Source organism: Engystomops pustulosus, chromosome 2 (assembly GCF_040894005.1).
Source record: "Engystomops pustulosus chromosome 2, aEngPut4.maternal, whole genome shotgun sequence".
NCBI classification, from domain to species: Eukaryota; Metazoa; Chordata; class Amphibia; order Anura; family Leptodactylidae; genus Engystomops; species Engystomops pustulosus.
In genome coordinates, this window is record NC_092412.1 from 111,368,110 (window position 1) to 111,389,005 (window position 20,896).

Here is a 20,896-nt window from a genome sequence, read left to right on the forward strand (position 1 = left end):
GCCCAGGTGCAGATGTGTACTGGGCCTTAGGTCGTAACAAATAACAGTAAAAGGTACAGCTTCTTTCCCTACTTTATCAAAAGGCTTTACAGTTTTGGGAAAACCTTTTGTATTTATTATAAGACCCAATAATTTAAAGGCTATAAACTTTGAACTATGTTCATGATAACACATTTATTGCATTGGTTGTGGATAATTTTAAATAACTTTACAATAACTACCATGTGATGCTTTTTACTGATGGCCAAACCCAGAAGGATTGAATAACAAATGTGCCTAATATGTATGTAGGCGCGTAAGGTAGGAAGAGTCAAGCATGTTTGATTTCAACATGTTAATCCCCACCCAGTTTATAACAAGTATATAAATTAGGTTTGTGTCATACAAGCATATACCGTTTTTTTAGTGGAGTCAGGCATTAGTAATAACCTTATTTGTTTTTCAGTTCCCACTGGTATCTTGTAGTGGTATGCTTTCCCTGGATGGAAAAAGCTGTTTATGAAGACAGAAAAGATGCAAGTGACGTTCAAGATGTGAAGAAAAGAACAGAAACTGATAGTGGTTCAGTTCTTGTATTCAATGACCATTTGTCAAAGAAAGAAGAAACTATTGGAGATGAAAGCGGCGAGTCTGAAGGTGGGCTTTCAGGTTTTTATTTTGCCAACTGCTTGAATCACCTTTTTGACTATAAACCTACAGTTTTTGCAGGCTCAGTTTTTATTTCTTGATAATGTATTATGTATTTTAGGACAGAAAATAACATTTGAAGGGTTTCTCATGTGGGCATATCTGTTTTATATATACATTTCAACTGGATTTTATTAATAAATTTGTCCCTATGTTGTCCTTGGATACAACCACCTATGCAGGAGTGTTTGCACAAAGAAACAAATAGTTTTTGGATATGAAATGGCTGTATCCAAGGATTTAACAATCTAATTTCTAAAGAACCTTATGACTACATTTATGTGAAATTATCTCCACACAAGTACATTTTTATTTATATATGCAATTGAAGAAATCCCCCAAAATTCTTTACGTATATAAATGAAAAAAAAAAAAAAGATTAGAGCAGGTGGGAACCCTATATACCGAAAATGTGCTGTGTTTATGTGTATAGTTGTGCCCAGTGTGCTCCTTATGTGTTTATAACAGAGCTGTGTGTGTGTTTATATGTATAGTAGTGCCCAGTGTGTTCCTTCTGTGTATCGCAGAGCTGTGCGTGTGTTTATGTGTATAGCAGTGCCCAGTCAGTGTGTGTGTATTTGTGTGTGTAGCTATTTCTGTTTGTGTGTGTATAGCTGAGCATTGTGTGTAAATGTATGGATGTAGCAGAGCTGTGTGTGTGAATGTATGGATGTGCGTCTTATAGTCAGAAAAAATATATGGTCCATGCAAAAATATGGTGGAAAGTTGTTCCAGGATATCACATCAAAAATTATGTCAAAACACCAGGGGCACTGTGAGAACCGGGATTCTGTAGAATAGTCTGCCTCAGGTGTTGGTCACAGTAGGGGCAGCAGAGAGCTTAAAAAAGGGTTTAGATGCCTTTTTACATCAAAATAACATTTACAATTGTTTTATAATATAGAATATAGGGATGTTATTCCTATTCCATTGTATTCCTTGCTTGAACTTGATGGACATATATGTCTTGTTTCAACATGAACTATTTGACCTGACTACCAGAGGAGCAAAATGTCTGGATCCACTGGCAGTGTAAGGTTTAAAAAAGTTTGCCCATGAAAGAAAGTTTGCAAATTATAACCCCCAATAATGTTTACACAATAAAAATAAGTTTTAACCCGTTCACGCTCTATGCCGTAAATACCGGCACAGAGTTGTTGGGGCTGTACATTGCAGAAAACTCCCACTGCTAATACCCATGATCGGGGCTAGCAGTAGTATTGCAGTATATGGTAGGAATGAACAGACCATCTAGGGTTAATGTACTCTAGAGCAGTGATGGCGAGCCTTTTAGAGACAAAGTGCCCAAACTATGCTCCAAACCCACTTATATGTTGCCAAGAGCCAACATGACAATTTAAGCAGTATTTAATTGATCCCTGCTGCATCACAGGTTTTGATCGTATTGGCGTCCTGAGTTCAATACAGAAGAAAGATGATGGGGAAATTTTGATTGTAGCTTCCCTTCAGGGACCCCTGAAAAGGAAAAATAAGGGGACCCAGAGCAGGAGCTCCAATATTAATCCATCTCTGTCCACACCTTCTTTCTCCCCCTGTATTCTTGGCAGCCAAGGATGTCGCTTTAAAATAGTGCTGAGCTGGGCACGTCCTGGGATGTATTGGACCACAGGAGGAAGACTTGAGTTCTATCTGGCAAACTATGTGTTGGGGTGGAGGCCTGGGTGCCCACAAAAAGGGCTCTGAGTGCCACTTCTGGCACCCGTGCCATAGTTTCGCCACCACTGCTCTAGAGGGTTTAAAAAAATAGCAAGAAAAAGTTAAAAATTTAAACTTTCCCTAGAATTGATATTAAACATAATAAACAGTAAAGATCACAAACGCATTAGGTATTGCCATGTCTCAAAATGCCGATCTATCAAAATATAAATTATTGCCGGCAGTGAACCCCATAATGGAAAATAGCATCCAAATGTCCAAAACGCTACTTTTACACCAAAATGTCACACAGTCCTCTAAATGGCAGCAATGAAAACATAAGCTCATTTAGCAAAAAACGTCACCTTATACAGCTCCTTACCCCATAGTATGAAAAATGTATTAGCTTCAGAAGATTCTTTTATTTTTCGTACACATTTGTTTAGTTTTTGAAAATGTATTAAAACACAATAAAACCTATATAAATTTGGTATCACCCTGATCGTACAAAACCAATGAATACAGCAATGTGCTAACATTGTGCTCAGATCATCAGGCTACAGGTTTATCTACACCAGGGTTGAAGAACTTTTTTGGTCCGAGGGCCGCATTGTAATACCACTACTCTTCAGAGGGCCCCACTATTAACCGAAACCCTAGAAGCGCCAAAAACCACAGTACAGAGCTAATTCCCCCCAGAAACCACTAGTGCATTATACTGTATTTGTACAAAAAGTAACATGGCCCCTAGAGGAAACAATACAGCGCACAAACAAGACAATATTAATAATTATGGAAATTGTCTGAACCCATGCAGCAGCTAATAATAGTGAATAACTAGGGAAGATTCTTGCATTTTTGCTGGCTGAGGTGAAAAGAATATAACTACTATAATATCGCCACCCTATTTACAAGAATATAACTACTATAATACTGCCAACTATGTACAAGAATATAGCTACTATAATACTGCCCTCTATGTACAAGAATATAACTACTATGATACTGTTCCTTATGTACTAGTTTCCCGCCCCTCCTGCTCCCAGTTCTAGTTCCCCCGTCCCCTCCTGCCCCCAGTTCTAGTTCCCCTCTCCCCTCCTGCACCTGGTTCTAGTTTCCCCCTCCTCTTCTGCCCCTGGTTCCATCCCCCCTCTGGCCCCAGTTCTATTCTCCCCTGCCCCCAATTCTATTTTCCCCTGCCCCCAGTTGTAGTGCCCCTCCTGCAGTCCCCAGTTCTAGTGTCCCTACATCTGCCCCCCAGTTCTAGTGTCCCCCCCTCTCCTGTCCCCAGTTTTAGATCCCTCCACCCCTCCTGCCCCCAGTTCTTATTCACCCCTCCCCTCCTGCTTCCAGTTCTATTCCCCCTCCCCCAGTTGTGTCCCCCTCTCCCCCCCAGTTCTAATCCCCCTGCAGCCCCCAGTTCTAGTCCCCCCCTCCTCTCCTGCCCCCCGTTCTAGTCCCCCCTCCTCTCCTGCCCCCAGTTCTAGTGCCCTCCCTCTCCTGCCCCCAGTTCTAGTGCCCTCCCTCTCCTGCCCCCAGTTCTAGTGCCCTCCCTCTCCTGCCCCCAGTTCTAGTGCCCTCCCTCTCCTGCTCTCAGTTCTAGTGTTCCCTCCCCCCCCCTCTCTTGCCCCCTGTTCTAGTCCCCCCCCCCCTCCTGCAGGCAGCAGGGCACGGGCCGCAACTCGAGAGCACCTCCGATCTACACTTTCACTTAGCCTCTGAACATTCACTAATATCTGACACATAGAAAAAGGCAGATGACACAGATCAGAGATGATGAGATCCATGAGATGGATATAACACACAATGACACTCTCTGTTCTGCTACATTTCAGCTGTTACACACACAGTCGGCTCTGGTACACCTTCTTCCCCTGCTACAAGGATCTTATCTGTAGTTTTTAGAGTAAGTCTTGAAACATGCTGCTTTCTGGCAGGAAGTGTCTGTGTGTGAATTCGTCTTGGAATGCAGGGGGGAGAACCAGGAGGCAGAGAGCACTGCAGTGTGCAGACAGAGAAACTATTCATGAGAAGACTGTGTCCTGTCCAATCATAGTCAGAAGCTTTACGGTTAGATCCAAGGGCAACCAAAATTGTGTATACCAGGACTGATAGAGACAGGTTGGAATTATATCTGTGAAATGCAGCATTTTTGTTTATAACAGTGAATTAGAGAATGTGTTATTTTGTTATCTTGAGTACATTTAAGAATCTTGTCTTCCTGGAATACCCATATTATTTTCATGTTTTAGACTCTACCAGCTCAGGAATAAGCTGCAACCCTTTACATGCAGTAAGTTATTTTTATCACAGTTTTTTTCTTATGTTGATCGAAATTTCTACATAGAGTACAAAGCTGGAATTATAAAGAATAGCTCAACCTGGACGTTGATGAAATGCTTAATATTTATTTTTTTCCACAATGAAATACAAGAGTTTGTCCAGGCTCCTTTTTTTTTTTTTCTATGGCCTCAGGTGGTGCAAAAATAATAAAGCGCCTCTCGCCACCAGCAGCCTATGTTGTATACAGAGACCCAGGCTCAGGTTGTAGTGACAAACTATGGGGGACATTTATCAGTGCTTCTATGCCAATTTTTGGGAATCGAGCACTGAAATAATCACAATTTCTGTGCACTGCAGGAATTTGCTTATATATATTTGCAGCTATGCCATGTGGGCGTGAAGGGGTGTGGCCAGAATTGGCTGGCAGAAGGAGTTCCTGCCACGTGCTTGTGTACTTTCTTTAAAACTGCGAACATATGTAGGTTTTTACACAATTGGCCACCTATTAGAGATCATCAGTAAAATTTCTATATACTGCAATACAGCAATATTGCAGTATATAGTATTAGCAATCAGAACCTGCAGAGTTAAAGTACCCTGGAGCGTCTGAAATAATTGTAGAAAAAAAAAAAAAAAAGTAAAATAATTATTAAAAAAAGTTTAAAAAAAGTAAAAGTTTAAATCACCCCCCTTTCCCTTAAACACATATAAAGAAATAAATAAACAGTAAAAATAAACCTGATAGGTATCCCCACATCCCAAAATGTTCGATTATTCCCCCCCAAATATCCGAATTGCCACTTTTTCCCCATTTTCCCATCCACGAATAATTAAATTAAAAAATTATCAAACGGTCATATATGTCCCAAATTGATATAAATTAATACGCCACCACATACCACAAAGAATGACACCTCATTTAGGTCTGTACACCAAAGTGTGAAAAATTTATTGGCCTCAGAATTTTGCAAAATAGAAAATAGTTTTTATGTACAAAAGATTTACATTTTATTAAATCTATTAAAACCTTTATAAATTTGGTGTCCCTGTGATCGTAATAACCCAAAGAATAAATAGAAAGTGTCATTTGCAGCACAGAAACCCATTAAAAACAGAGGCCACAAGAAAACGCCACAAATGGGTTTTTTATGTCATTTTCACTGCACATGGAATTTTTTTTACAGCTTTACACTACATTGCGTGGAATATAAATAGCACCACTAAAAAGTACAATTTGTTGCAGATAACAAGCCCTCACACACATCTCTGTAAACGTAAAAATTAAAAAGTTATTGCTTTTGGAATGAGTGGAGTAAAAAAAAGAAATGCAAAAATGAAAAAGGGCCTGTAAGGGTTAAAGGGAACCCGTCACCACTATTTTCACAAATACAGGTAGTGACAGGTTCCTGTAGAGCTCTAATAACTATTTGACACCCTGCTTGTGGCTAAAAATGATTCCCCTGAGATTCCCATATATTCAACTTTATAGTTTTATCTGGTAACTAAGCATGGCTACAGCGAGTCCAGGTGGGCGTGGCCTCCTTAGGCTGAATCCAGCAGCTCCTCCCCATCCTATCTCTGTATGCTGCTATAATGTCATGTGACCAGGGTGACATCATCGCAGGTCCTATAGCTTTTGTTGCATTAGGAACTGTACACTAAGCATATATGTCATGAAATCACAGCATATTTTATCACATGAAATCACAGCAGCCTGCATGGAGAGGAGTAGAAGTCCATGGAGGCTGCTGTGATGCTTTTATGTGGTCAGATATGTACATGGGGTATAGTTTTCATATTAAGTAGCTCAAGGACCTTTGATGATGTCACCCTGGTCACATGACATTAGGCCACGCCCCCATTGGACTCGCTCCAAAGCTGCATAGATACCAGGCAAGATTATAACTCTGATTTTATGGGGATCTGAGGGGAACAATTTTTAGCTAAAAGCAGGGTGTCAGATAGTTACTAGGGCTCTATAGGAACCTGCCACTACCTGTATTTGTGAAAATAGTGGTGACAGGTTCCCTTTAAGGACCAACGGTGAATCCCATTGGTCAGAATGAAGTGCAATTCATTAAGAACATAATGAATTAAAACATAATGTGTACATGATCTCCTCTATATTCTGAAAGTTTGATAAATACATACATACATACATACATACATACACGTGAATGCAAAGTTACTCCCTCGTCTTAAAGTGGAATATATAGATGTATATATCAGTACTATCCGTAGAGCTGAACTATCATGTAAAGAGGCACTTATTACTCTGTACATTTAGCATATTGATGATAATAATAACCAGCTCTGACAAGTTGCTGTTATACTGACATATTGCAAGTCTTCTTGAGTGCCACTGGGAGGCGCCCTTTACATTTCTGCCTTGTGGTTGGACTTCTTATTAATGTGATCTAGTGTAAAATGATGAGTTCAGTGCATGGTTTAGAGTGATTATAATGTAAACTTTATATCTTTTTTTTTTGTTTTCAGAAACACAAAGACAAGCAGGATGGTAAAATTTGTAAAAGGTAATAAATACCACCAGAATCTTATGTTATTGCACAATTTTGCACTAAATATTGCAATATTTTAGGATAACTATTTTAGATTATATTAAACTGCATTTTTACCATTAAACTAAGCCTTATTTTACCTATAATGCAAACAGACAGGGTTAACATAAAGAAAGACGAGAAGATTCCTGACCTATGTAATCCTCTTCCACCATATGGCGTTGTCAATTTCAGCTACTTATGCTTTGAAGTGTGTACAGTAATTTCCTAGTCCTCTTAAGTGCATTCCCATGTCAGGATTGTTTTTGTTTATTAACCCTAAGAAATTATTGCCTTCTCTAAGGAACAACGTTTCTAGTTAGCATTCCGATGTTTAGCTTCAGTAGCTTTATTACCTTCCACCTTTGGATGAAGTATATATATATTTTTTTTTTATTCACAGCATTCAAAGTAGAATGTATATTTGCAGCAGTGCTTAGCCCTTTCATCAAAAGAAACGTTTTGGTTCCTGAAACAGAGTTTATGTATCCAGAGGAGCTACTGACTAGGCACACTCCCCAAAGCCAAAAGTCAGAACAAGCAAAAAAGTGTCAGTGCTCTACTCCACAATAGGCTCCTATTCACATTCGGTCATAAGAAGCAAGCAAGAAAGTGTCAGTGCTCTACTCCACAATAGGGTCCTATTCACATTCGGTCATAAGGAGCAAGCAAGAAAGTGTCAGTGCTCTACTCCACAATAGGCTCCTATTCACATTCGGTCATAAGGAGCAAGCAAGAAAGTGTCAGTGCTAAACTCCACAATAGGGTCCTATTCACATTCGGTCATGAGGAATCTCACCACCCCATTTCTTCAGGTTAGGAATAGAGGTCTCCTGGGTTCAGCGTCCTTTTCCCCGTCTCCACTTACTGGACTGAAGCGTGCACCCAGTCTCACTCTCGTGCCCGAGGTTCACTATCTTCTCTGTATCGGAGATTGCGGACAAATAGTGTAGAACGCCAGGATAAAGGATACAAACTATTTATTATTATATACTCACAAAAAAACATTTAAAAAGTGCGCATCAAGAGACGGCAAGCACCTTGCTCTACCCAGGTTTCGACCTCTTCAGGCTTCTTCAAGCCCTGGAAGAAGCCTAAAGAGGCGAAACCTGGGTCGGGCAAGGTGTTTGGCGTCTCTTGATTTTAAGGATTTGATATGCGCGCTTTTTAAATGTTTTTTTGTGAGTATATACAATAAATTGTTTGTATCCTGTATCTAGCACTTGTGATTATTTAGCCCAATCCGCCACCTTCACGCAATTGGGGCATGAAGGGGGGGCGTGGCCTACTGGGAGTGGTCCAGCACTGGGATTTTTAAAAAAATTTGGAGTCAAAATGAAAATCACATCACTTTTGGAAATTTAAAGAATTCTAGAATTTGGTTTAACTTGATGGATGTGTTTTTTTTTTTTTGTTAAGTACAGACATAATACTGTGAACATAAGTTGTGAATCATAGCCTTTTTCTGCTGTTCTTTCAGGCCATGTCTACTGATCTTCGATTCTCTGAAAACCGGATCTGCACAAGCTACTGTAAAAGTTTTACGGGAGTAAGTGACTTGAATACCTTTTGTTTTCCTATCAGTTGGTCTAGTTTCCCATTATTGAATTTCTGCCACACAGACTGAATTTGTTGGTGCAGAGGTTACTTCCTGCAAGACTAGGCTGCTTTTTACAAAGGGCACGCCCCTTTTTCAGACAAGACGGAAAACTGCCTACAATGGTCTAAAACCTTCAATAACTGTGACATTTCAGGGGCAAATACTGCAGTATTCTGGGGTAGACCGATTTATACATCTTCCCAAGTGTTTCCAAAGTCAAAAAATGCTTTTAAATGGCAGCACATCTAATGAAAGACTTCAGTCATAATTCTGTCATTTTGAACATTACAGTCTGAGATGTAGTTCTTTCATATTTTGCCATTTTTTCTGAGCTTTTCATTACAATGTAAATGCTGGGACATCCAATCCTGGGAAGATTATAAACTGTCTTGATCATTTTCCACTTGTGACTAGTCTTTCTCAGATCATACAGAGTGTCTTAACATTGTGCTAAAACATTCTTCAATTATCCAGATCAGCCAAACTGTCAAAACTTATGAATTTATAGAGGTGGTCACACTTTCCGATGATCAACTAAGGGCATTTAATTAGCAGCACCTGACTTAATCTTTTAATTCCTATGGAGCCAGTAAGAGTGTGCTTAATTTTTCAGACATTGCTTCTGCATTTCAGCCTAGATTTTGTTAAATAATAATGACACATGCACTTTTTCTCATGACTGTATAAAGCCTTATTAAATTATTCCACTAAAGTATGTATACATCTACACATATATACTACTGCTCTGTTACCATAGTAATGATGTGTGCAGCTGCCATTACTGCACATTGCCTTACTGAGATGACGTCTTGCCACAACACTGGTTGCAGTGCATCCAGTATGGCCAAACATAGTAATGATCACATGACCTGCCCAGGCAGGTGCGGGACATGTGACCAGCGGCCATCTTCTGTTTTTTTGATTAACAAATGATTACATATTAGCTTAGATTTTAATGATCCATTTGAATTGATTAACCGTATATACTCGAGTATAAGCTGAGTTTTTCAGCACAAAAAATGTGCTGAAAAACCTCACCTTGGCTTATACTTGAGTCAATTCTCTCTCCCGGCGCGGTCCGTCGAAAGGCAACGTGACATCAGCCGCAATCTGACGTTCTAATGTGTGCGTCGGCATAAACTATGATGTCAGCGAATGGCTGATGTCACGATGGCTCCGTGTATGTATAGAAGCGAACCTGCCCGGAATGGGGGGGTGTCAGAAGATGAGTACACATATTTTGTTTTTTTTCCTACAGGCATTATATTGGGGGCAGGCTATATACTGAGGGGGGGGGGGCAGGGGCTGCAGACTATATACTGGGGGGGGGGGGCAGGGGCGGCAGGCTATATACTGGGGGGGGGCAGGGGCGGCAGGCTATATACTGGGGGGGGGGCAGGGGCTGCAGGCTATATACTGGGGGGGCAGGGGCTTCAGGTTATATACTGGGGGGCAGGGGCTTCAGGTTATATACTGGGGGGGCAGGGGCTGCAGGTTATATACTGGGGGGGCAGGGGCTGCAGGTTATATACTGGGGGGGCAGGGGCTGCAGGTTATATACTGGGGGGCAGGGGCTGCAGGCTATATACTGGGGGGGCCAGGGCTGCAGTACATATAACGGGGGTCACGGGCTGCAGACTGTATACTGGGGGGTCTCAGGCTGCAGACTGTATACTGGGGGGGCACGGGCTGCAGTCTGTATACTGGGGGGTCTCGGGCTGCAGACTGTATACTGGGGGGGCACGGGCTGCAGACTATATACTGGGGGGGCACGGGCTGCAGACTATATACTGGGGGGGAGGGGCTGCAGACTATATACTGGGGGGCAGGGGCGGCAGACTATACTGGGGGGCAGGGGCGGCAGATTATATACTGGGGGGCAGGGGCGGCAGACTATATACTGGGGGGCATGGTCGGCAGACTATATACTGGGGGGCATGGTCGGCAGACTATATACTGGGGGGCAGGGGCGGCAGACTATTTACTGGGGGACCGGGGCTGCTGACTATATACTGGGGGGCAGGGGCTGCAGGCTATATACTACAGGCGCTGGCAGGCTATATACTACAGGCGCTGGCAGGCTATATACTACAGGCGCTGGCAGGCTATATACTACAGGGGCTGGCAGGCTATATACTACAGGGGCTGGCAGGCTGTATACTACAGGGGGCTGGCAGGCTGTATACTACAGGGGGCTGGCAGGCTGTATACTACAGGGGGCTGGCAGGCTGTATACTACAGGGGGCTGGCAGGCTGTATACTACAGGGGGCTGGCAGGCTGTATACTACAGGGGGCCGGCAGGCTATATACTACAGGGGCTGGCAGGCTATATATTACAGGGGCTGTGACCAATGCATTTCCCACCCTCGGCTTATAGTGGAGTCAATAGGTTTTTTCAGTTTTGTTTTTTAAAATTAGGGGTCTCCCCTTAAACTCAGGTCGGTTTATACTCGAGTATATACAATAGGCTTATTTCTGGAATACCCCTTTTAAATAGTCCTTATAATTCCATTGTTAATTATAGGCATGGATTTTGTAGCACTTATTACATATGCTTACGTTTTATATCGATTTAAAAGGATTTTTCAGATAATTTTCACTTTCACTGTTCTCCATTCTGTTGTAGGTATTTAAAGGCTGAGTGGGATGTCAAACGCAAAACTCCTCGAGAATTTAGCAGGTCCAGCATGAGAGACTTTTATCCCAAGGTTCCAAAGCAGAATAACAGCACAGACTGTGGCTTGTATGTGTTACAGTATGTGGAAAGCTTTGCTCAGGTGTGTACAGTGCTGTACAACAGATAAAGCTACTTGAATGAGTGTTGTCCACACTGCCACAATAACAAGTAGTGTCTGCAACACTTGAATTTGGAGCTTTCTTGTTTTCTTGTTCCTCATTGTCTGTACTAACGTCACTGAGCTCTACAGCACCTCTTCCTTATCATGATGTAGTTTTAGAAGATATTGTTAATTTTTCAAAATCTTAATTTATTCTCTTGCTTCTTCTACAGAAACCTATTGACAGCTTTGATCCTCCAATGCATTTAGAAAACTGGTTTCCAGCAAGTTTAGTTAAGAATAAAAGGGATAAGATTAGAGACCTGATTCTACGGCTAAATGTACAGCAATCTAAGAAGAGCTAAGGAAATGCCTCTGCCTTATTCTACACCTGATGTTACAGCAATAGGATCATTGGCTGAACTGATGATAAACCTTATGCTCTTGTAATAATTTATTGTTAGAACTACTTTATATGCAGAAAGTGTTGCATTATTTTTTAAACATTTTTCCAGTACATAGAAAATGAAGGAAATGAAAAGTTGATATCCACTATAAGACTCACATTTTTCATCCCTGGAATGGGATACATTACTGTGAACATATTATTTATCTGTTGGAAGACACTCAAGGAAGATTTGGATGCCTGTGACCAATATGGATATTTGTGATCCAATCATTTCATGATGTTTTATTAAAGATGCTTTCATCAATACAATTTTACATAACTCTAAGGAGATAGATATATACGGCATTTGCTTACCAGGAGTTGTTCTGGTTTATTTTATATAGGATCCCAGGGGATATAAAAATAAAAAGAGCATATACTCGCCCCCTCTTCCTGGCGCTCTGGTCTTGTGTGGCACCACCCATCACCAGTGGCCTCTGTTTGTAAGCAGAGGCTCTGTGGTCATGCAGCATTGCTAGCTGCACATCTGCTACAGCAGCAGTTGTAGGATGTAGTGAGTGTGTGCACTCTCAACATGATGTCACCTGTGAACCTCTGTATACAAACAGAGACTGGCAGTGAAAGACAATGTATCGCTGGACTGAAGTTTCAGAGAGGTAATAGTGCAAGTCCTTTGTTATTTTTATACCCCCAAATATATATCCTTACCCCAGACAACCCCTTACAGTTAGAAATCAATAGTTCTGTGGGTATTTATTTTTTGTTGCACCGACTGTTCAATAATATTCCATTATAGTCTTAGAGGTGAAGAGATTAATACCTCTTGTGTCACTGTATAGTTCTATGTTATGGAATTGTTCAGCAATGGAAGTAATGCATAGGACCCACAAATTATAAAACCTCTCTTCTAAAGTTCCATAATAGAAAGTTCATAGTCAGCATAGTTCATAACAAATGCATAAAAATTCAATATTTATTTCATGTCTTCTCCAGCTTTGCTATTTATTCTTCCCTATAAATGTGTGTATGTTTATGGTAACCTAATGGACAGACACCAATAGATGTATATATGAATATGTTCCCAATGTACCACAGAAAGGGTAATATTAATAATAAACTCGCTAAACCTAAATATCTGGCTTATCGCCTGTGTGTGCTTACCACTGCTTTATCTGTACAAAGCTTTTATACTACTGAACAGAATATTCAGTTCCAATAACTATGGAGATTTAGGGAACAGAGATTTAGGTTTATCTATGCAGAAGAATTGTAGCTGCCCCCCTGAGTAATGTGGCGTTTTCTTTACCTATTCAGAACCACTGTTTTACTAGTCGGGTAAAGACACAGATTACTTCTCACCATTATCCATATTAATTTTAATTAACTAGTACTTCTAGTTGCTTTATGTTAAGACTCAACTTACAGCAAACCACTTTGACTTGTGCTTATAAGAGTATCATGGAGCCAGATATACTCACCTTTGAGTGCTCACTAGAGATGAGCGAACACTAAAATGCTCGGGTACTCGTTATTCGAGACGAACTTTTCCCGATGCTCGAGTGCTCGTCTCGAATAACGAACCCCATTGAAGTCAATGGGAGACTCGAGCATTTTTCAAGGGGACCAAGGCTCTGCACAGGGAAGCTTGGCCAAACACCTGGGAACCTCAGAAAAGGATGGAAACACCACGGAAATGGACAGGAAACAGCAGGGGCAGCATGCATGGATGCCTCTGAGGCTGCCTAATCGCACCATTATGCCAAAATTATGGGCAACAGCATGGCCATGACAGAGTGACAGAATGAAGCTAGATAGCATCTAAAACATCCAATAATTGACCCTGACACTATAGGGGACGGCATGCAGAGGCAGCGGCAGCAGCGGCAGGCTAGAGAGTGGCATGGCGACATACCCTAAATGGACTCAGGCTTCCAATCAATGGGTAGCAGAGAGGAACCAAAGGAGGTGAGCAAGAAGCGCTCAAATAATATCGGTACATGATAAAAGTTTGCCAGTATATTTTGTGGATTACACAGCAGGGTGGCGACAAAGTTAACATGGAAGCCATGAAAACAACCCAAAATTCTGCCTGACACAGCTCGTTTGATAAGGGGACCATGTATGCTTACAGTTCATGCCAGTCGCTGCACTGGCTGCCAGTCTCCTTTCGAATACAGTTTAAAATAATAATAACCCTCATCCATAAAGCTCTGTATAATGCTGCACCCCCCTACCTCTCCTCTCTTATCTCAGTCTATCGCCCAACCCGTGCTCTTAGATCCGCCAGTGATCTTAGATTAACCTCTACCCTAGTGCGGACCTCCCACTCGCGTCTCCAAGACTTCTCTAGAGCTGCACCAATTCTATGGAATGCTCTGCCCCGGACTATCAGACTAATACCTAACCTCCAAAGTTTCAAACGTGCTCTTAAAACCCATTTCTTTAGGCAAGCCTATAACACTCATTAACTGCATGAAGTTTTAACTCTTCTACTAACCCGTCCTGTGTCGTCCTCCCATCTGTTATCCAGCAACCAACAGGCACCAGACTTCTCTGCAGTCCCATTCACCCTGGACCTGGTATATAAGATGACGGCTGAGTGGTTCAAGCGACAGCAATTCCATTTATTATATTTTTTTCTATTCCCTAAGAAGAATGGCTTGACCATTAAATATTCTTTTACCTCGTGTTACCCCATCATCTTCATAAACCGTAAGCTCTGGCGAGCAGGGACCTCACTCCTGTTGTTCCATACAAATGTTGTGCTCTGTTACATTACATTTGTATTTGTTTCCTATGATTTGTAAAGCGCTACAGAATATGATGACGCTATATAAATAAAGATTATTATTATTATTATTATGGAGGCAGTGAACTAGTAGTAGATTAAAGGTGCTGCAACTATGTTAGTTGGATCTTGGGATGGAGCTGGCGCTCTGCAGCCAGGCGAGCTTTCGCCAATCCAAGCCCCTGTCTCTAGGCTACTCCCCAAACAGCACTTCTAAGAACCTTTTGTATAAGATCAAGTGTAGTAGCGTTCTTATAAGTTTAGGATATGGCGGGTGAGGGGAATGTAAACAGATGCGCAAGAAGCGCTGAAATAATATCCCTAAATGGTAAAAGTTTGCAAGTATATTTTGTGGATTACACAGCAGGGTGGCGACAAAGTTAACAACTTTGATGTGGAATGCCCTGTAATAGCTCTTGGGCGGTGTGCCTTTTATCGCCTAGGCTCAGCAGTTTCAGCACCGCCTGCTGTCGCTTAGCGACGGCACTGCTGCTGTGCCTAGAGCTACCGACTGATGGCGCCATGCCCACGGATGGTAATTCGGAGGTGGAGGAGGGGTGGGAGGAGGTATAGTAGGCCTTTGAGACCTGGACCGAGGTAGGCCCCGCAATTCTCTGCGTCGGCAGTATATGACCAGCCCCAGGGTCAGACTCGGTCCCAGCCTGCACCAAGTTAAGTGTAGTAGCGTTCTTATAAGTTTGGGATATGGCGGGTGAGGGGAATGTAAACAGATGCGCAAGAAGCGCATGATGCGCATGGAGCTGGCGCTCCGCTGCCAGGCGAGCTTTCGCCAATCCAAGCCCCTGTCTCTAGGCTACTCCCCAAACAGCACTTCTAAGAACCTTTTGTATAAGATCAAGTGTAGTAGCGTTCTTATAAGTTTAGGATATGCCGGGTGAGGGGAATGTAAACAGATGCGCAAGAAGCGCTGAAATAATATCCCTAAATGGTAAAAGTTTGCCAGTATATTTTGTGGATAACACAGCAGGGTGGCGACAAAGTTAACAACTTTGATGTGGAATCCATGAAAACAACCCAAATTTCTGCCTGACACACCTCGTTTGATAAAGGGACGATGTATGGAGGCAGCTATATGGACGACTTTTGAAGGTAGCAATGGAGACAACGTGTGGAGGCTGCTATGGAGACAATTTAATTTGGATAGTGCCTGTATGTGGCAGTCCCAAACATTTTTCAAACCAGAGGAGCAGGTAGGTGGCCCTCCAGTAAAATGGAATAGATTGAGTGCCTGTATGTGGCAGTCCCAAAAATTTTTCAAACCAGAGGAGCAGGTAGGTGGCCCTCCAGTAAAATGGAATAGATTGAGTGCCTGTATGTGGCAGTCCCAAAAATGTTTCAAACCAGAGGAGCAGGTAGGTGGCCCTGCAGTAAAATGGAATAGATTGAGTGCCTGTATGTGGCAGTCCCAAAAATGTTTCAAACCAGAGGAGCAGGTAGGTGGCCCTGCAGTAAAATGGAATAGATTGAGTGCCTGTATGTGGCAGTCCCAAAAATTTTTCAAACCAGAGGAGCAGGTAGGTGGCCCTCCAGTAAAATGGAATAGATTGAGTGCCTGTATGTGGCAGTCCCAAAAATGTTTCAAACCAGAGGAGCAGGTAGGTGGCCCTGCAGTAAAATGGAATAGATTGAGTGCCTGTATGTGGCAGTCCCAAAAATTTTTCAAACCAGAGGAGCAGGTAGGTGGCCCTCCAGTAAAATGGAATAGATTGAGTGCCTGTATGTGGCAGTCCCAAAAATGTTTCAAACCAGAGGAGCAGGTAGGTGGCCCTGCAGTAAAATGGAATAGATTGAGTGCCTGTATGTGGCAGTCCCAAAAATTTTTCAAACCAGAGGAGCAGGTAGGTGGCCCTCCAGTAAAATGGAATAGATTGAGTGCCTGTATGTGGCAGTCCCAAAAATGTTTCAAACCAGAGGAGCAGGTAGGTGGCCCTGCAGTAAAATGGAATAGATTGAGTGCCTGTATGTGGCAGTCCCAAAAATTTTTCAAACCAGAGGAGCAGGTAGGTGGCCCTCCAGTAAAATGGAATAGATTGAGTGCCTGTATGTGGCAGTCCCAAAAATGTTTCAAACCAGAGGAGCAGGTAGGTGGCCCTGCAGTAAAATGGAATAGATTGAGTGCCTGTATGTGGCAGTCCCAAAAATTTTTCAAACCAGAGGAGCAGGTAGGTGGCCCTCCATAAAAATGGAATAGATTGAGTGCCTGTATGTGGCAGTCCCAAAAATGTTTCAAACCAGAGGAGCAGGTAGGTGGCCCTGCAGTAAAATGGAATAGATTGAGTGCCTGTATGTGGCACTCACAAAAATTGTTTCAAACAGAGGACCGGGTAGGTGGCCCTCCAGAAAAATTAAATGCATGAAGTACTATAGCAAGAGCCAGTGGGCCCTGTCAAAAAATAGCCATTTTCCTCTGCTTTACTGTACAAAGAGGAGGAGAAGGAGGAAAATGAGGAGGAGGAGGAGTGGATCAATTATTCAGGTTGAGCTTCCTTCACCTGGTGGAGATTGGAAATTCTGAGAAATCCAGCCTTTATTCATTTTAATAAGCGTCAGCCTGTCAGCGCTGTCAGTCGACAGGCGTGTACGCTTATCGGTGATGATGCCACCAGCTGCACTGAAAACCCGCTCGGACAAGACGCTAGCGGCAGGGCAGGCAAGAACCTCCAAGGCGTACAGCACCAGTTCGTGCCACATGTCCAGCTTTGAAACCCAGTAGTTGTAGGGAGCTGTGTGATCATTTAGGACGATGGTATGGTCAGCTACGTACTCCCTCACCATCTTTCTGTAAAGATCAGCCCTACTCTGCCGAGACTGGGGACAGGTGACAGTGTCTTGCTGGGGTGACATAAAGCTGGCAAAAGCCTTGTAAAGCGTACCCTTGCCAGTGCTGGACAAGCTGCCTGCTCGCCTACTCTCCCTCGCTACTTGTCCCGCAGAACTACGCACTCTGCCGCTAGCGCTGTCAGAAGGGAAATACTGTTTCAGCTTGTGCACCAGGGCCTGCTGGTATTCATGCATTCTCACACTCCTTTCCTCATCCTCCTCCACCTCCACCTCCTCCGATATGCGCTGAGAAACAGACCTGAGGGTGCTTTGGCTATCAACAAGGGAATATTCTTCCCCTGTCTCTTGTGACGAGCGCAAAGCTTCCGACTTCATGCTGACCAGAGAGTTTTTCAACAGGCCAAGCAGCGGGATGGTGAGGCTGATGATGGCGGCATCGCCACTGACCATCTGTGTTGACTCCTCAAAGTTACTCAGCACCTGACAGATATCAGACATCCACGTCCACTCCTCATTGTAGACTTGAGGAAGCTGACTGACCTGACTACCAGTTCTGGTGGAAGTTGACATCTGGCAGTCTACAATCGCTCGGCGCTGCTGGTAAACTCTGGATAACATGGTCAGTGTTGAATTCCACCTCGTGGGCACGTCGCACAACAGTCGGTGAGCGGGCAGTTGGAGGCGGCGCTGCGCTGCCCTGAGAGTGGCAGCATCTGGGCTGGACTTCCTGAAATGCGCACAGATGCGGCGCACCTTCGTGAGCAAATCAGACAGATTGGGGTATGTCTTGAGGAAACGCTGAACTATCAGATTTAACACATGGGCCAGGCATGGCACATGTGTCAGTCTGCCGAGTTGCAGAGCCGCCACCAGGTTACGGCCGTTGTCACACACAACCATTCCCGGCTTGAGGTTCAGCGGTGCCAGCCACAGATCAGTCTGCGCCGTGATGCCCTGTAATAGCTCTTGGGCGGTGTGCCTTTTGTCGCCTAGGCTCAGCAGTTTGAGCACCGCCTGCTGTCGCTTAGCGACGGCACTGCTGCTGTGCCTAGAGCTACCGACTGATGGCGCCGTGCCCACGGATGGTAGTTCGGAGGAGGAGGTGGAGGAGGGGTGGGAGGAGGAGGAGGCATAGTAGGCCTGAAACACCTGGACCGAGGTAGGCCCCGCAATCCTCGGCGTCGGCAGTATATGAGCAGCCCCAGGGTCAGACTCGGTCCCAGCCTCCACCAAGTTAACCCAATGTGCCGTCAGCGATATATAGTGGCCCTGCCCGGCAGCACTCGTCCACGTGTCCGTGGTCAGGTGGACCTTGTCAGAAACGGCGTTGGTCAGGGCACGGATGATGTTGTCTGACACGTGCTGGTGCAGGGCTGGGACGGCACATCGGGAAAAGTAGTGGCGGCTGGGGACCGAATACCGAGGGGCGGCCGCCGCCATGAGGTTGCGAAAGGCCTCGGTCTCTACTAGCCTATAGGGCAGCATCTCCAGGCTAAGCAATCTGGAGATGTGCACATTAAGGGCTTGGGCGTGCGGGTGGGTTGCACTATATTTGCGTTTCCGCTCCAGCGTCTGGGGTATGGAGAGCTGAACGCTGGTGGATGCTGTGGAGGATCGTGGAGGCGACGATGGGGTTTTTGTGGCAGGGTCCTGGGCAGGGGGCTGACTAGCAGCTGACACAGGGGAAGGAGCAGTGGTGTGCACGGCCGGAGGTGAACGGGCTTGTTGCCACTGAGTGGGGTGTTTAGCATTCATATGCCTGCGCATACTGGTGGTAGTTAAGCTAGTAGTGGTGGAACCCCTGCTGAGCCTGGTTTGGCAAATGTTGCACACCACAGTCCGTCGGTCATCCGGTGTTTCCTTAAAGAACCTCCAGACTTCTGAAGATCTAGCCCTCGGCGCAAGAGCCCTCGCCACGGGAGCTTCACTAGTTGACACATTTGGCGCTGATGCACCAGCTCTGGCCCTGCCTCTCCGTCTGGCCCCACCACTGCCTCTTCCAACCTGTTCTGGTCGAGGACTCTCCTCCGTCTCAGAAGCACTGTGTTCACCCGGCCTCTCAACCCAGCTTGGGTCTGTCACCTCATCATCCTCCGATCCCTCAGTCTGCTCCCCCCTCGGACTTCCTGCCCTGACAACAACTTCCCCACTGTCTGACAACCGTGTCTCCTCATCGTCGGACACCTCTTTACACACTTCCACTACGTCAAGAAGGTCATCATCACCCACAGAGTGTGACTGGTGGAAAACCTGGGCATCGGAAAATTGCTCAGCAGCAACCGGACAAGTGGTTTGTGACTGTGGGAAGGGTCCAGAAAACAGTTCCTCAGAGTATGCCGGTTCAAATGCCAAATTTTCCTGGGAGGGGGCAGACTGGGGGGGAGGAGGCTGAGGTGCAGGAGCTGGAGGAGTGGCGATTTCGGTGACATGGGTGGACTGCGTGGAAGACTGACTGGTGGTGGACAAATTGCTCGAAGCATTGTCAGCAATCCACGACATCACCTGTTCGCACTGTTCTGGCCTCAACAGTGCTCTACCACGAGTCCCAGTAACTTCAGACATGAACCTAGGGAGTGTAGCTCTGCGGCGTTCCCCTGCTCCCTCATCAGCAGGTGGTGTCTCACCCCGCCCAGGACCACGGCCTCTGACCCCTGCAGTAGTTGGACGGCCACGTCCCCGCCCTCGTCCTCTACCCCTAGCCCTCGGGTTAAACATTTTTAAAATGAGAGTTATAACTTTATTTTTTTTTTAACTTTTTTTTGTTTTTTTTTGTGTTTTTTGTTTTTTTTTGTGTTTTTTGTTTTTTTTTGAGTTTTTAAAACCAAACAATGCTATCCTATTGCTATGGCTATTTTCTAGCCAAGTATCAAAGCACACTACTATGCCAGATGAGATGACACTGAGTTAGTGCCTAATTGAAATCCAACCCCTACTAAATTTTCCCACTTCGGTCTTTGCTATGGATATGTGCGTCACTAAGCGCAGAACACAGCGGTCGCAAGTCTCACTACAAATTGCTCAGAATTGGCTAGTACATGCACTGCAGAAAGTACAGCCACCAGCAGATCAACCAGAAATCAAATATATAGAACGCTACTGTAGGCGTAAGTAAGCTCTTTGTATTCTCCTATGGCTATTTTCTAGCCAAGTATCAAAGCACACTACTATGCCAGATGAGATGACACTGAGTTAGTGCCTAATTGAAATCCAACCCCTACTAAATTTTCCCACTTCGGTCTTTGCTATGGATATGTGCGTCACTAAGCGCAGAACACAGCGGTCGCAAGTCTCACTACAAATTGCTCAGAATTGGCTAGTACATGCACTGCAGAAAG

General features: G+C 44.2%; 1 protein-coding gene across 7 annotated transcripts in view; it reads left to right on the forward strand.

The window, feature by feature from the left end:
* The window catches only part of SENP7 (SUMO specific peptidase 7), a 48,319-nt gene extending 35,216 nt beyond the window's left edge, over positions 1-13,103 (forward strand). For all 7 annotated transcript variants that reach the window (XM_072135966.1, XM_072135964.1, XM_072135965.1 and 4 more), the window contains 6 exons: positions 446-636; positions 4,596-4,636; positions 7,123-7,160; positions 8,665-8,733; positions 11,412-11,562; positions 11,796-13,103. In XM_072135966.1, coding sequence (XP_071992067.1) covers positions 446-636; positions 4,596-4,636; positions 7,123-7,160; positions 8,665-8,733; positions 11,412-11,562; positions 11,796-11,927 — 622 coding nt within the window. In that variant the 3' untranslated portion in view covers positions 11,928-13,103. The remainder of the gene's footprint in view (positions 1-445; positions 637-4,595; positions 4,637-7,122; positions 7,161-8,664; positions 8,734-11,411; positions 11,563-11,795) is intronic.
* The last annotated feature ends 7,793 nt before the right edge of the window (positions 13,104-20,896 follow it).